The sequence below is a fragment of the Cetorhinus maximus genome, chromosome 6 (genome assembly GCF_964194155.1).
Source record: "Cetorhinus maximus chromosome 6, sCetMax3.hap1.1, whole genome shotgun sequence".
Taxonomy (NCBI): domain Eukaryota; kingdom Metazoa; phylum Chordata; class Chondrichthyes; order Lamniformes; family Cetorhinidae; genus Cetorhinus; species Cetorhinus maximus.
In genome coordinates, this window is record NC_135884.1 from 25,337,375 (window position 1) to 25,352,722 (window position 15,348).

Genomic DNA, 15,348 nt, shown 5'->3' on the forward strand with positions numbered 1-15,348 from the left:
GAAACTCGCTGCCTACAAGGGTGCTGGAAGTGTGGATGATCAATGATTTCAAAAGGTAATTGGGTGGGCACTTGAGGGAAATAAATTTGCAGGCCTGTGGGGTTACAGTGGGGGAATGGGGCTGTCTGACTTGCTCTACAGAGAGCCGGCATGGACTCGATAGGCTGACTGGCCTCCTTCTGTGCTGTAATGACACTATGACTTTATCACTCTTGGTATGGGCACATGCAGCGCTGGAACCTCATCATCAGTTATGTGCCTCAAAAAAGGCTATAACAAACTTCCACCTCACTGACTGCAGTAAATTTAATGAACAAATTTACTGGATCATTACAAAGCAATCTTTTCCAAAAGTGACAATGTGAGCCATCATTTTAATGTTCAAATAAAATATGCGAATTAAAAGTTAACAGAGCAAGAAACAAGCCTATGCATCCTTTTGCTTTCAAATAACAGACATTCAGGAAAATCTAGTATTTTAAAGCATTTATTTCTTCACAGTTGCAGTACGATTGTAATTTTCTATCAGCATGAAAAGCACAGCAATGTTATTGTTAGTTATTTTAAAAAACTGCAGGTGAAACATGCTTACTGTTTCTCAAATTCTGATATTTGACAGGAGAAATTTATAATTTGTAAATAGGGGAAAAAAAATCACTGAATATTTACTTGACCCTCATTATTTTCCTTCCTTTCAGTCCTGAACAGGACGAGGCATATAGACAATCAACTCCAAACTACATAAAAGACCACGGGCGCGAATGTGTATTGAGCCACTCCAATTCGGGAGTGCACTTTTAAATACAAAGATTAATTTCAATATAGAGGAAAATGATGATTGCGAAAGAATATGATTTGGGTCATTGAAATTGTGAGCGACTTGATTTTGCAGCCAAAAGCAGATTATTTAACATAGACTGTGATCACAGAACTTGAGGGCTCGAGTATGTGATTTCGGGGTGATAGGGCAGGATTTTTAGGTCGGCATGCCGGGCGGGATCAGCCGGGGAACGGACCGCTGAGTGCAATCAGCCCCCGACGACAGGCGAGCGCTGAATGAAAGCTCCCTGAAGGCAGAGAGCAGCCTCAAGGAGCTGAAGGCTTGAAAACAATTAAATAAAGTTTTTAAAATCAGGAGAAAAATGTCCAAGCATCACAATCAGTCACCTGAACATATACATGATAAAAATGCTGTCCATAGACCTTTTAAATTTAATAACAGAAACCTCATCCTGCCCTTTGATGGGGTTTCATGGAAAACACAAAGTCCGCCTGGCCGATTTGCCCATCCACCAACCGTAAGGCTGGATGGATCACGAAAAATTGGAGACAATTGCAACATTAATTACACTAATTGGCCTCTTAATTGTCGGCAGGCGCGCTTCCGACTTTTGCTCGCACCCACCGACCCGAAATATTGCGCGAGCGCACGACGACGTTGGGACGCTCGCCCCGATGTCATCTCACGTGATTTCGCGTCTGGTCGGGTTGGGCGCGTCCCGCATGCTGACCTAAAAGTTCTGACCGTAGAGATCTGGATTTGCTGGATCAGCAAAAGCAATTAATACTGTGTCAATTAATTATTTGTTAGTTATGCTGTCAAGCAGAGACCTAAAAAGAAGGCAAGAAAATTTAAAGAAATACATTGGAGGGTAACATTGGCTTTGTGTAATGGTGTAATACAAGTGATAGCAACTCGACAGCCCAGTTTACAACGCTCCAGACTTTTAATTTCCCTCGACTTCAGAATTACCTCTGCCATTATTGCAAAAACATTCCAACCATTTAATTGTCAACAGACTAGCACTGAAACTCCTGGATGCAGGGGAGCCTGTCAGTAGTGGCATTGCTTTACGGAGAATTTTAGGCCAAATGCTGATGGGGATGCACTATTAGTCAAATCTGTTAGATTTTTCTAATGGCTTTTTAATCTGCTTCTAGGGCTTTCTGGCAGAAAGTAAGAACCTGTCATAAAAATCCAGAAGTTCAAGTGCTTTGCAATGCAGACTGTGCACAGCAACAAAATAAAAACAAGCAAAAATGCAGCAACCAGCCGAATACCTCCGTAAAAAAGTGGTTTACATTGGATTAATTCATGGCTGGTACAAGCAACATACTCATTCCCTGTTAGGTTCAGTAGCTGTTTACCATTAATTAAAACAGGAGTAGAACAACGGACTGACGGATTAGAATTGAGCTGTTGGTCTTCTAGCCAGTGTTTGAGATATGTAATATGGCAATCGCATTCCCATGGGTTGTTGGAGAGGTTGACCTTCCTCAGGTTCTGAAGCTTGTCAAACATGCCTGGAGCAATTGTGGTTAAATAGTTGTTCTGTAGGTAAAGCTCAACTGTGTTTTCAGGGAGAACAGGAACTTCCTTCAGATGCTTTGAGCTGCAATCAACTTTGAGGCCCTGGTCACCGAGTTCTGTGCATTGGCAAGATACTGGGCACAACATGACACTTGGCAAATTGAGCAAGAAAAGTAACGCTACCCCAGCAGAGGTCGACATCTTGTGCTGTGGTAAAATTAACAGTTATAAAATAACATATTAAAAGGCATCAAAAATAGCTAATCACGTTAAATTTTTCTCCATTTTTCTGGCATCTCTTCTATTCCTGAAGATGTTGACTCCTGTACCGGGATGTAGTGCCATGAGGAGCAGTAACCATTACTCTTGTATGAACCTTGGGACTGAGGGTGGAATCTTATCAGCCCCACGGAGGTGAATTGAAGCGGGACCAGGAGCAAAATTGAAAATAGTGCTTGTTCCTGCCTCCGGGTGATCTTGCAGGATGGAAGGTCAATGCGGTAGCAGAGGGTAGCCATTTAGGCCAATTAAGGGGACCAACTTGGGGTAAATTCCAGATGCCACTGAGATTTTCCCAATGTTGGATGGGCCCCCTGGCTGAGGCTGGAGTCTGGCAGGTACTGGAGGCAATTTCCCGATAGCAGTCCAGGGGCCATTAATGCCTCCCTCTCAATACCCCCATCACAGAGCCACTGGGATGAGAAGAGCACAGCCACAGCCTTAGGCCACCTGTGACGGGGTTCCCCTTCCGCAATAATAGCCTGACTGCTGTGGCTACTCTTTATGTTTAAATTTTCAGAAGGCTTTAGAGAGCACCTCTATTTTCAGGTCCTCTGATTGGGCATCCCACCTAAGGAACCTGCCTATCAGCCTTAATTGGATGGTAAACATGGGGGTGGCCTCTTAATTGGTTGTCCCCATAAAATTGTGACGCTGTGTGGCCAGCCAAATCTTACTGCTTTTGGACCCGTCAGAAGAATATGAGATGGCAGGAGGCAAATCAGCCTCCATATGCACAAAAACGTATTCAGCTGTATAGCAACCCAGATTAGGAGCACTTTCTGATGTTTCCCTTCCATAAATCAGATTGTTGAAGGCAGTTATACTCCCACTATTGCTTCTGCAGATGAGATTAGCTAACCCAACATCAAATCAGTCTGAATAACTCAGAGATAGTGATATTACCACCAAGTAATGAAGGCAGCTTTTCCCCATGTTTCAATAAGAATGTTTCAATAAGAACATTTTCTACAGAATTACATCTCTTACACCATATTTTGCAACAATAAATCTTGTAAACCAAAATCGAGAATATTACTCATTACTCTGAAAGTACTCAGTTTTTCATACTTGCTGTATAAAATTCTTACTTACACAGATCAATGTAAAATACACTTTGAGCATGTTAAGCACTTTACTGAACAACTTCTGAAATGAAATGGCCAGCATTAGTCTGTCAATGTTGAAATACTTATGATTATCATTTTTATTCTCATTAAAGGGCATTCTGCCTTTATTAGCGGACAGCAACAAACATTGCCTTACTGTTGTTATTTAAGGACCTGGAAGTGATTACTTATCAAGTGGAGCAGAAATATTATCCTGCAAGTTATTATTTGAGTGCTATTAGGGGGGTTAACTGTAGGTTACTCAAAGTGTTTAGGAGAATTAATTCTTGCTAACTTATTCACGGTTTTTCTGTCTTCCGTCTGTTGGCTAAAGGTGGATGAGATTTCCCGAACAGGCCAGACAATGTAAAGGCAGAAGTACTAATCCATTTGATCAACTATAAGCTGGGATCAGGAGGCAGCTAATTACCTGAAATAATGTTGGAAGCTTAATGTTTATAAAAGGAATTGGTATAGAATTGGGCAGTCCAGAGTCAACAAAAACAAGCTTGCAGAACAGAGACTGAAAACCAAAACTAAAACAAAAACAGAAATACCTGGAAAACCCTCCTGCAAGAACTCAGGCTAGGGTATACACAACTTAGGAGACAGTTCCCATTCCCAAACTGCTAAAAAAACACCTAGTACATCTTGCATGTAAGCAGTTGGCTGGTGTAGGCAGCACCAGTTAGCCACTAAGGTCTCAGATGTGGCTGACTCACATTCAGGAAACAAATGGCAACATGGAATTAGTCCCTTTGATTCTGGGAAGGCCAGTAGGAATTGGGTTGCCCTCTTACATTGATCAGTGCCTGAATATTGCATGCACGGTTTCCTTGATACATCTGTGTATCAAATACTGCCAATGTCATACGTATATTGTCATGTTGTTCTTCATGAAGGAAGTGGCACAAACCTGTCAATTTCTAAACTGCAGCCTCCGTACACATGCTGCTCCTGACATTGACAAGTAGCCGTGCCCGGTGTGGAACTCCTGTTGTCTGGTGAAATCACAATATAGGATAGTACACCAGGTATGCCACATTACGGGCAGTCCTTTCCTGCTCTTGTTACTTCTCCTCTGCCAAGCCTGATCTGAGAGGAGCACTGCACACAGTTCTAACAAAAGCGCAGAATGTTGAGAGCACATTTGAAGCAAATTACCTTTAAATGAAGTCTTCAGTGTTCTCATTGCAGATTCTCTAGAAACGCCTGCAAAGTAAATTCCTCTCACTACTGTTATGCTACCTCTGCAAAAGGGGGCATTTCTTTTCTTAGTGTCCTGTCTGCTGGGTTAATTGTCCTAATGCATGATTGAATACATAGTGGTTAAACTTCAAATTCAAATTGTGCAACGTTGTTAGTGTTAGGAAAGGGGTAGCAAATGATGCATATACCCCACTCTTGATATTATTGGCAGCTGTCAAGCAAGTGACTGTAATTTATAGTTTCAGATTATTTGAATTACCTGCTAGAAGGTTGTTGTGGAGTAAAAGCAATTGTAAGGGAAAGAGAAGAACTATAAGAAGAGTTGAAGTTCCTCAGACTGAGCACTTGTGGTGGATTCTATGTACCTTTCACGGATAAGCACAATACTGGTACTATTTATCTTCCAAAAGTCCCATTTTGTCCTCCAAGTTGGTGAAAGGGAAGCACTGCTGTATATATACTGCTTGCAGAACTCATGTCTTTGCCTGAATTTTAAAGAATTTTACTCCAAGATTTTAAGAGACAAAAAATCAGAAATAAAGATGGCTTGGTGGTTAGCCCAATGCCACACTCTGAGCTTACACATGAACAATAGTTACTTGGGCACGGTTCTGCAGGGCTCTTGCTCCCAGTGGTAATACACCCTGCAGAAGTGATCACCTCTAGGAGAGGTCAGGAGAGAAGTTGAGAAAATCTAAGGCGAAAGACATCTTCTTGGAAGCATAACAAATGTTGATTCACAATTTGCTCGAGGGTTGTATGGCTTACCCCGCTCCTATTTTTTATGCTAAGATTCAATAAATGAAACTGCTTTCCGATTACAAATTTACGCCCAAATGTTTTTCTTTTAATTGCGCAAATTTCATTTCATCAGCACCCTATTTCTAAACAGTTTAAGGAGTTTAAATAAGTTCACAGACACTATCTATATTAAATTTAATCTCTTACCTCACTGTGCAGGGTCATTTTTATTTGACTTGATGGTTCAATAAAGTCTCAAGACTGAGTAACAAGTGAAAAAAAACACAGAAAAACTGGACGTCAGAGTGAGTAAACAGGACATTTATCATTTTTCTAAAAACTAGGACGGAAGTGAGTTTGTAAACTTTCACATATCATCCAAGGTCATATTTCCTGTTTCTTACCAATATATATATATACATTTTCAAAGTTCCATTGTCTCTCAAAAGATTGTTCTGAGCAATTTTATTTTCAACGAAGGCAGCTAAAGGCAGTTCATGCTTAATGTATATGGTTGCTATGAATGTCTTCCCTTGCTGCCTGGTAAAGGATGTATTTGATATGCACTGTTACAAAGGAAACATATTAGATGAGCTAAGATGAAGAAAATGATTGGCATATACTAATGATTCTGGGGTGGAGATGGTTTCCTACAATAATATGAAAGCAAAAGTGGTTGACAGGGCCCTCATCCGTGTCCGTCCATCTCCCGTGCATCCGCCATCACACCTTCCTCTCCCTCCCAGAACCATGATAGGGTCCCCCTTGTCCTCACTTATCACCCCACCAGCCTCCGCATTCAAAGCATCATCCTCCGCCATTTCCGCCAACTCCAGCATGATCCCACCACCGAACACATCTTCCCTTCACCCCCCCCGGCGGCATTCCGCAGGGATCGTTCCCTCCGGGACACCCTGGTCCACTCCTCCATCACCCCCTACACCTCAACCCCCTCCCACGGCACCTTCCCATTCAACCGCAGAAGGTTCAACACCTGTCCCTTTACTTCCCCTCTCCTCACCGTCCAAGGGCCCAAACACTCCTTTCAAGTGAAGCAGCACTTCACTTGCACTTCCCTCAATTTATTCTACTGCATTTGCTGCTCCCAATACGGTCTCCTCTACATTGGAGAGACCAAACGCAGACTGGGTGACCGAATTGCGAAACACCTTCGGTCTGTCCGCAAGCATGACCCAGACCTCCCTGTCGCTTGCCATTTCAACACACCACCCTGCTCTCATGCCCACATGTCTGTCCTTGGCCTGCTGCAACGTTCCAGTGAAGCTCAATGCAAACTGGAGGAACAGCACCTCATCTTCCGACTAGGTATTTTACAGCCTTTCGGACTCTGAGGGGAAAAATTACCTGAAATTCAAAAGGATTCTAGGAAAACCAAAAGACATAAACACACGGTCTAGGTGGTTCCAATGGATAAAAGGGTTTTTTTTTGAAGAAATTAGTTAAAAATGAAAGGAAACCTACATCCCAACATCACTGTTATCTGAATTTGGGACAACCAAGAGATGCAAAGTGCAGTATAATTTAGAAGGTTATTTTTGAATAACTAGGATGCTATCCAAAATAAAGAATGTGTCGATAAACATATGGGACATTTAATCTGGATACAAATCAATACACATGAGGAAGAGGTAGTTTTAATTTTGATAGTGTAAATTACAGTTCTTACAAAGTTTTAAAAATTGCAGTTTGGTTCCTGATAAAGTTCTCAAAAGCGAATTTTTATTTTAAAAGGTTTGACAACAATTGACGCTAATTCAAGTGCTGCAAGCTTTTGTAATTGTCAGTCTGTTCCCAAAATATAAAGTTAAGCTCAAGACCTTGACAAAGTTTGGCAGAAATCCAATTTTTGGCCGAGTTAATGAATCTGGGATAATTCTAAAAAAAAGGGTCAGGCATAATTTAGTGGGTTACTTTTGAGACAATAAAATGTTGTTTGAGAAGAAGATAAGGAAACAAAACATGTCAATGCCTGATTTCTGTTTTAAAACTGTTGTGAGAATATTTTATTGGATTGCAAAGTCTCTCCAGACAACCTGAACAAGATAAAATGGTATGAGGAAAGTAGGAGAAGGAGTTAGGGAAAGTGGACACAATATACAAACTGTTTTAAGGGAACTGAATTTGATAATCTGGCCATCAACTGAGACACTGGAACCGTGCGGGGGGAGATAAGCAAAGATCTAGAAACAGAGATCCCCATTGACATGGAATAGTTAATATAGCCTAAGGAATAAGGAAACATTTTAAATGATAAAGACAATAGAGAAACTGACCTCAAGAGAATCTTAGGATGATCATGGTCAGGGGAAAAAAAGCCTTAGAGGTAAAACTATTCGGAATCTGTAGTTGAGGCAATTGAAGGAGAAATAATACTTAACAACAGTTTACCACAAAATGAATGCAGGTAAAGGGAAAGCTGGAAAAATGCTAAATAGATGTAGTACCGACTATATTAATACGCCTGTGAGCTACAAAAAGTAAGACCACAGGATTAACACCCTGATGACAGACAGAGTTAAGTGGCTCCCAGAGAGAACCGCCACTGGAAGTGAAGATACTGAGCCATTGAAAGATTGGGTAAGAAGATGCATTGTAGAGTTGTGTAGACAGCTTAAGGAATTGAGGTCCGACATGGGACAGCAGCAGGAGATAGTAGACTGGAAGGAGTGGGGGGTGCCTACCCAGATGGATTCAGATCAGGGAACTCATTTCACAGGAAGAGTCATTAAAGAAATGTGTAAACTTATGGGGATTAAACAGAAATTCCACATTCCCTACCACCCACAGAACTCGGGGATGGTGGAAAGGATGAACCGAGCTTTAAAAACGTCAATAGCAAAAGCAATTCAAGAGACACGAAACAGCTGGGCAACAGTGTTGCCCAATATTCTGATGCACCTTAGGGCCACCCCAAGCAGGGCCACCAGATTCACCCCATTGGAACTAATGACAAGGAGAGCAATGCAGTTACCCAAGGGAATCAGTAGGAGGGGGAGATGTAGGACCACTAAAAGGAAGGGTGCGAGGCTATGTGAGGGAAATGAGTAAGCAATTTCATGAGTTAAGGAAGGAAGTCAGGGACCGACAAATGATTAAGGACATGGAAACAGATAAATCCTAAAGGCAACAACAGACTCCCCGGGTGACCAAGGTTAAGATAAACCCAGAACAAACGAGGTTTGCACCCAAGCGGATGGGACCATATGAGGTAATCATGACCAGCGATACATGCATGTGCGTGGACTTTAGGGGAAAGGGGCACTGGAAGCACTGGTCACAACTGAAGCATTTTATTAACTGATTCTATCCACAGAACTAATCTCAACAACCAATCAGTGACGACTGTGAAGGTTACCTGCTTAAATTCACAGAATGTTAATTGCAATGTCAATGCTCGTGGGCATGGCGATACTGGCAACAAGGTCGGGGATTAACATGGCTCGTCCCGCACCGCAGGAGGGACTTTGGCGCAGCACAGACAGTGCCGAATGTGACACACAACGTGGAATGCTAAATGTAACAGTAGGAGAACAAGTGATTTTGAATTGTAGCAAGGGTTTGCTTCAGATCGGGTGCGGAAGTGCCAGGGATATGACACACACGGGCAGTTGGTGGGGACTGTTCAGGAAAACTGGATCTTATGTTAAGTTTCCAAAACTAACTACTGTGTCTTTTAAGCATAAGGATTGGGCATAGGAGTTCAATTTTGTCTGTGAAACAGAGAGTTATGTTTATGTAGCATGCTTGACAATGTATGCATCGATGATTGCTCATTCCTACCCTAAGAATTCCAAACGGAACATTTGTGGCCCGAACAATAACGATGTACCGACTTAGGGAAATAGCGATAGTAGATGGACATGGGAGATACACCCTAGAGGGAAGATTAGTACCACTACTTAGCCACCTCCCACAACTAAATCAACAATCCGAGCAGAGGCAATTGAAGCCTCTCAACCCACACCAACCGACCCACCTTGTCCAGCTGTAAGTCCAGGTCCAATGAACGGCCTGGTATTGATTAATCATAATAAAGTTTTGTATGATAACATACATCATTAGCTCATACCCATAATCTTGAACGTATCCAGTATAGCCCTGCCCCAGTGGTGCTCAATCCACACTCAATCCAAGCTTAAGGAAATTTTAGAACGGGGACAGGGAATTCACAACACCCAATTAAATACAGACCAGGACATGACACAATTAATTCAAAACCTGGTTACCGTGCTGTATGGGTAACTAATGAACATTTATTTAACCTTTCGCGACATAAGGATCATCACTTGACTGCTTGCCAACTTGGAGGTTTAACACGTGTATATAGAATGAATGTTGAATGTATAGTGAATAATAATATGCTAATAGGCATTGTCTTAGTGATACCTGCTATACCTATGTCAACACCTGGCAGAACATTATATAGAGTAGAAAATATTGGGATGATACAGGGGAATTATTATATTAGGTACCATGACATTCCACCATATGCAGTAGACATAGAAGGGAATATAGTTAGCACCACATTAGAAGGTTGTAGTACAGAGGCCACCGCAGTAGTATACGCACCTCCAAAATATGAGGTGGAAGAAGCAAGGTGCGGATTTAAAGCAGCAGCAAATTGTACAATGGGAACTATATGGGCTGCAAAAGAACCGACCCATGTTGCATATATGGGGAATGGGAGATATTGTATTACCACGTGGCAGCAAAAGATCCAGTATGGGAGCAACGGGATGTGCCCCATCCATAATCATTCAGTGTGCCTACACCCACAGGTGCTGGCAAGGGTGGGGAAGGTGGAACTGGTAGAAATATACAAGAGAGGAGCGGCTACTATTCAGGTCATGGAAAGCCTTAAGGATAACCTGACACAGTATTTGAACCTATGAAATTCTTGTATAAAATTCCCTTATTACCAGAGCACCTAATCGCGATTCGGAGTCAGACTCAGCAGATATATAGAACTTATAATACACTGCAGCAACAGGTTAGAGCTTTAAAGGGGAATATCGAGCAAATAGATCCCTCCACATGGTGGGAGGATCTGTGGAATTGGGGCTCAAATGTACAAATACACCCGTGGATTTGGATTATCTCCCATGCCCTGGTTGTGATTCAGCTGATATTAATTATATATTTAACATACTTGATTCATCATACCTGAAGGTCGCAAAAGAAGTGGCGCTGGGGGATTTATAACAGGTGGAGAAGAGGTTTAGCAAGTCAGAGGCCTGAATTGAAGGGCCGAATGATACAGATGGTCTGAGCACCTTTACAATCCAAAGCTGGATACCTGGCCAGTATCAACGGGTGGCGATACGTAAAGGGGCGGACAATACCACTGTAGTTGGCTACCTTGGGTTAGGCCAAGGGCCAAAAGGGGGGACTGTTAGGGGGAATACAGTAAGAATTTATGGAAAAGGAATTACTTATAATCTCCAGGCAGACAGTGCCATCAAGTACATTAACAGTTAAGGATTACCAGGTCAACTTTGCACACCCTTAGGGCCTGCAATCACCAGAAAGACCCTGGGAACCAGACTGGAGACGGAGGATGAAAACAATATAGATCAAGTGTGCTCGTCAACAGATAAGGAAAGGACAGATGGACCCAGCTTAGATAGGGGTGGAAGGCTCTGCCTGGGTGAAGGCTGAACAATGTTCTTGTCAGCGATGTATAAATAAGCTGTAATTTGGTAGAGTACTACCTCAAGCTGCGTTGAGGTAGTTCTCTTCTTGCAATTGCTCAACTAAATGATCGTAATCTGTACCTGAGACTCCTGTGGTTTGTTTGTCAAAGTTACCACAACACCCTTTATTTTGAAATTGTGTCCCCTGGTTCTAGATTCCCCAACCAGGGGAAACTTCTTACCTGCATCTATCCTTTCTATTCCTTTAAGTATTTTGTAGCTTTCAATGAGATCAGCTCTTATTCTTCGAAACTCTAGAGAATACAGGCCCAGTTTCCCCAATCTCTCTTTATAAGACAGTTCCACCGTCCCCGGAACAAGTCTGGTGAACATTCGTTGCACTCCTTCCATGGCAATAATATCCTTTCTGAGGTAAGGGGACCAAAACTGCACACAGTACTCCAGGTGTGGTCTAACCAAGCTCCTATACAATTGAAGCAAGACTTTGCTACTCCTGTACTCAAATCCTCTTGCAATAAAGGCTAACATTCCATTAGCCTCCCTAATTGCCTGCTGCACCTGCATGTTAGCTTTCAGTGACTTATGGACAAGGACACCCAGATCCCTTTGTACATCTACACTTTCTAATCTCTCATCATTTAGGAAATACTCTGCACACCTGTTCCTTCTACCCAAGTGAATAACCTCACATCTTTCCACATTATATTCCATCTGCCACGTTCTTGCCCACTTACTAAGTCTGTCCAAATCCTTCTGTGGCCGCTTTACATCTTGCTTACTATACACATTCCCACCTAGAAATATTACATTTGGTCCCCACATCCAAATCATTGATATATATAATGTGAACAGCTGGAGTCCAACTGATTATTGTGGTACCCCACTGGTCACATCCTGCCAACGCGAGAATGACCCATTTATTCCTGCTCTCTGTTTTCTGCCTGTTAGCCAATCCTTAATCCATGCCAATATGTTGCCTCCTGTCCCATGTGCTTTTATTTTGCTAATCAACCTCCTTTGGGAGACTTTATCAAAAGCCTTCTGAAAATCCAAGTATACTACAGCCATCAATTTTGTTAGTAGCATCCTCAAAAAACTCCAAAAAGTTCGTCAAACATGATTTCCCTTTTGCAAATCCATGCTGACTATGCTCAATCGGATCATGATTATCCAAGTATCCATTTATCACATCCCTTATAATAGATTCTAGCACTTTCCCTACTATTGATGTAAGGCTAACAGGTCTGTAGTTCCCTGTTTTCTTTCTCCCTTCTTTGCTACCTTCCAACTTTCAGGAACCATTCCAGAATCTATAGAATTTTGGAAAATTATCACCAATGCATTCATTATCTCTATAGCAACCTCTTTCAACACTCTGGGATGCAGAATATCAGGTCCCAAGGGATTATCAACTTTCATCCCATTAATTTCTCCAGTACAACCTTCTTACTTATATTAATTTCCTTCAAATCCTCATTCTCCCTAGTCCCTTGGATCTCTAAATCTGTGAGATTTCCTGTATCTTCCTCAGTGAAAACAGACACAAAGTAATCATTTAGCTTCTCTGCCATTTCTCTATTCCCCATTATGAATTCTCCTGACTCTGTCTGTAATGGACCCACATTTGTCTCAGCCAAACACTTCATTTTTACATACCTATAGAAGCTTTTACAGTCCATTTTTATGTTTTTTGCTAGATTGCATTAATATTCTATTCTCCCTTTCTCTACCAGTTTCTTGGTCTTCCTTTGCTGTTTTCTAAAAACCTCCCAATCCTCAGGTTTACTTCTACTTCTGGCAACTTTTTTAGTCTTTTCTTTTAATCCTATACAATCCTTAACTTCCTTTGTCAGCAACGGTTGACATGACCTTTTTGGGGTTTTTGCACCTTGAAGGAATGTACAGGTGCTGTAAGCTATGTAATCGTTCTTTGAAGACTATCCATTGCCTATATACAGTCATTCCTTTTAATGTATTTTCCTAATCTACCTCAGCCAATTTGTCCCTCATGCCTTCATAATTTCCTTTATTCAACTTTAACACTCTTGCTTCAAGGTGAACTATCTCACTTTCAAACATAATGTAAAATTATCATATTGTGGTCACTCATTCCTAAAGGTTCTTTTACAACAAGATTATTAATTACAAAAAGCTAAAAGCTACTGCGGATGCTGGAAATCCAAACCAAAAACAGAATTACCTGGAAAAACTCAGCAGGTCTGGCAGCATCGGTGGAGAAGAAATCAGTTAACGTTTCGAGTCTTCATGACCCTTCGGCAGAACTGTTATTACTGATTATTAATTAGCCCTTTTTCATGACATAATTCTAGATCTAAGATAGCTTGTCGTCTAGTCGGCTCCTCAACATACTGCTCGAGAAACCATCCCTAACACACTCCAGAAACTCATCATCCACAGCATTAGTGCTCAATTGGTTCACCCAGTCTATATGCAGACTGAAGTCACCCATGATTACTGTCTTGCCCATGCTACATGCTTCCCTCATCTCCCGATTAATACCATGCCCCATATTACCATTACTGGCCGATAAACAACTCCAACCAATGTCTACTGCCCTTTGCTGTTTCTTAGCTCCACCCAAACAGATTCCACTCATTGTTCTGCCGATCTGACATCCTCCCTTACTAATGCACTGATCCAATCCCTTATTATCAGCGCAACTCCACCTCCTTTCCCTTCTTCTTTGTCCTTCCTAAATGTCGAATATCCCTGAATACTCAGTTCCCAGTTTTGGTCACCATGCAGCCATTTTTCCATAATGGCAATTTACCTCTATTTGTGCCTTCAGATCATCTATCTTATTGTGAATGCTGCACACATTCAGGTAGAGTGCCCTTAAATTTGTCTTTTAGACATCATTCCGCATTCGAAGCATACTCAATGCTCTGCTTTGTCTCTCCTGCCTTCTGGTCTCATTACTACTTCCTGTTACCATCTTTACTCTTTTCCAATTTGGGCCACCCCTCAGGTTCCCACCCCCCTGACAAGCAAGTTTAAACCCACCCCAACAGCACTAGCAAATCTCCCTGCGAGTATATCAGTCCCAGTCCTGTTAAGATGTAACCCGTCCAGCTTGTACAGGTCACACCTGCCCCAGAAACAGCCCCAATGCCTCAGAAATCTGATGCCCTCCCTCCTACTCCAGTTCTCCAGCCATGTATTTAATTGATCTATTCTCCTATTCCTATGCTCACTAGCACATGGCACTGGGAGTAATCCTGAGATTACTGCTCTTGAGGTCCTGCTGTTTAATTTCCTTCCTAACTCCCTGAAATCTGCTTTCAGGACCTCACCTCTCTTCCTATCTATGTCATTGGTACCAATGTGGACCACAACTTCTGGCTGATCCTCCTCCCCCCAAAAGATGTCCTGCAGCCATTCCGTGACATCCTTGACCCTGGCACCAGGCAGGCAACACAGCATCCTGGAGTCACATTTACTGCTGCAGAAAAGCCTGTCTGGTCCTCTGGCTATGGAATCCCCTATTGCTATTGCCCTTCCATTCTTCTTCCTCCCTCCCCCTGTACAACTGAGCCGCATGAGGTGCCACAGGGTTGGCTCTGGCTGCACTCCCCTGAGGAACCATCCGCATCAGCATCCAAAACGGAAAACCAATTAACAAGAAGAACAAACTCAGGGGACTCCTGCACTACCTGCCTGGTTCTCTTAGACTGCCTGGCGATCACCCATTCCCTCTCTGGCTGTACACTTCCGGCTTGCGGTGTGACCGCCTCCCTAAACGTGCTATCCACGTAGTCCTGTGCGTCGCGGATGCACAACAGTGACTCCAGCCGCCACTCAAGTTCTGAAACCCGGAGCTCAAGCTTGTGCAGCTGGTGACACTTCCTGCAGGTGTGTCTGTCAGGGACACATGGTGCATCCACGACTTTACACATACTGCAGGATGTACGCTCCACTTGGCCAAGCTGACCTGTCATCCTGTAACTCTAAAAACTAGTTATTACACTTAGAGCAATTAGAGTGAGTAGAATAAATTACTAGT

General features: G+C 42.4%; 1 protein-coding gene across 1 annotated transcript; it reads right to left on the minus strand.

The window, feature by feature from the left end:
* Positions 1–471: 471 nt before the first annotated feature.
* gp9 (glycoprotein IX platelet) lies at positions 472–5,965 on the minus strand. Its single transcript, XM_078543445.1, has 2 exons — positions 5,857–5,965; positions 472–2,518 (listed from the first exon to the last, which is right to left on the minus strand). The coding sequence occupies exons 1-2, from the start codon at positions 5,872–5,874 to the stop codon at positions 1,916–1,918; spliced, it is 621 nt and encodes a 206-aa protein (XP_078399571.1). The 5' UTR covers positions 5,875–5,965; the 3' UTR covers positions 472–1,915.
* Between the last annotated feature and the right edge of the window lie 9,383 nt (positions 5,966–15,348).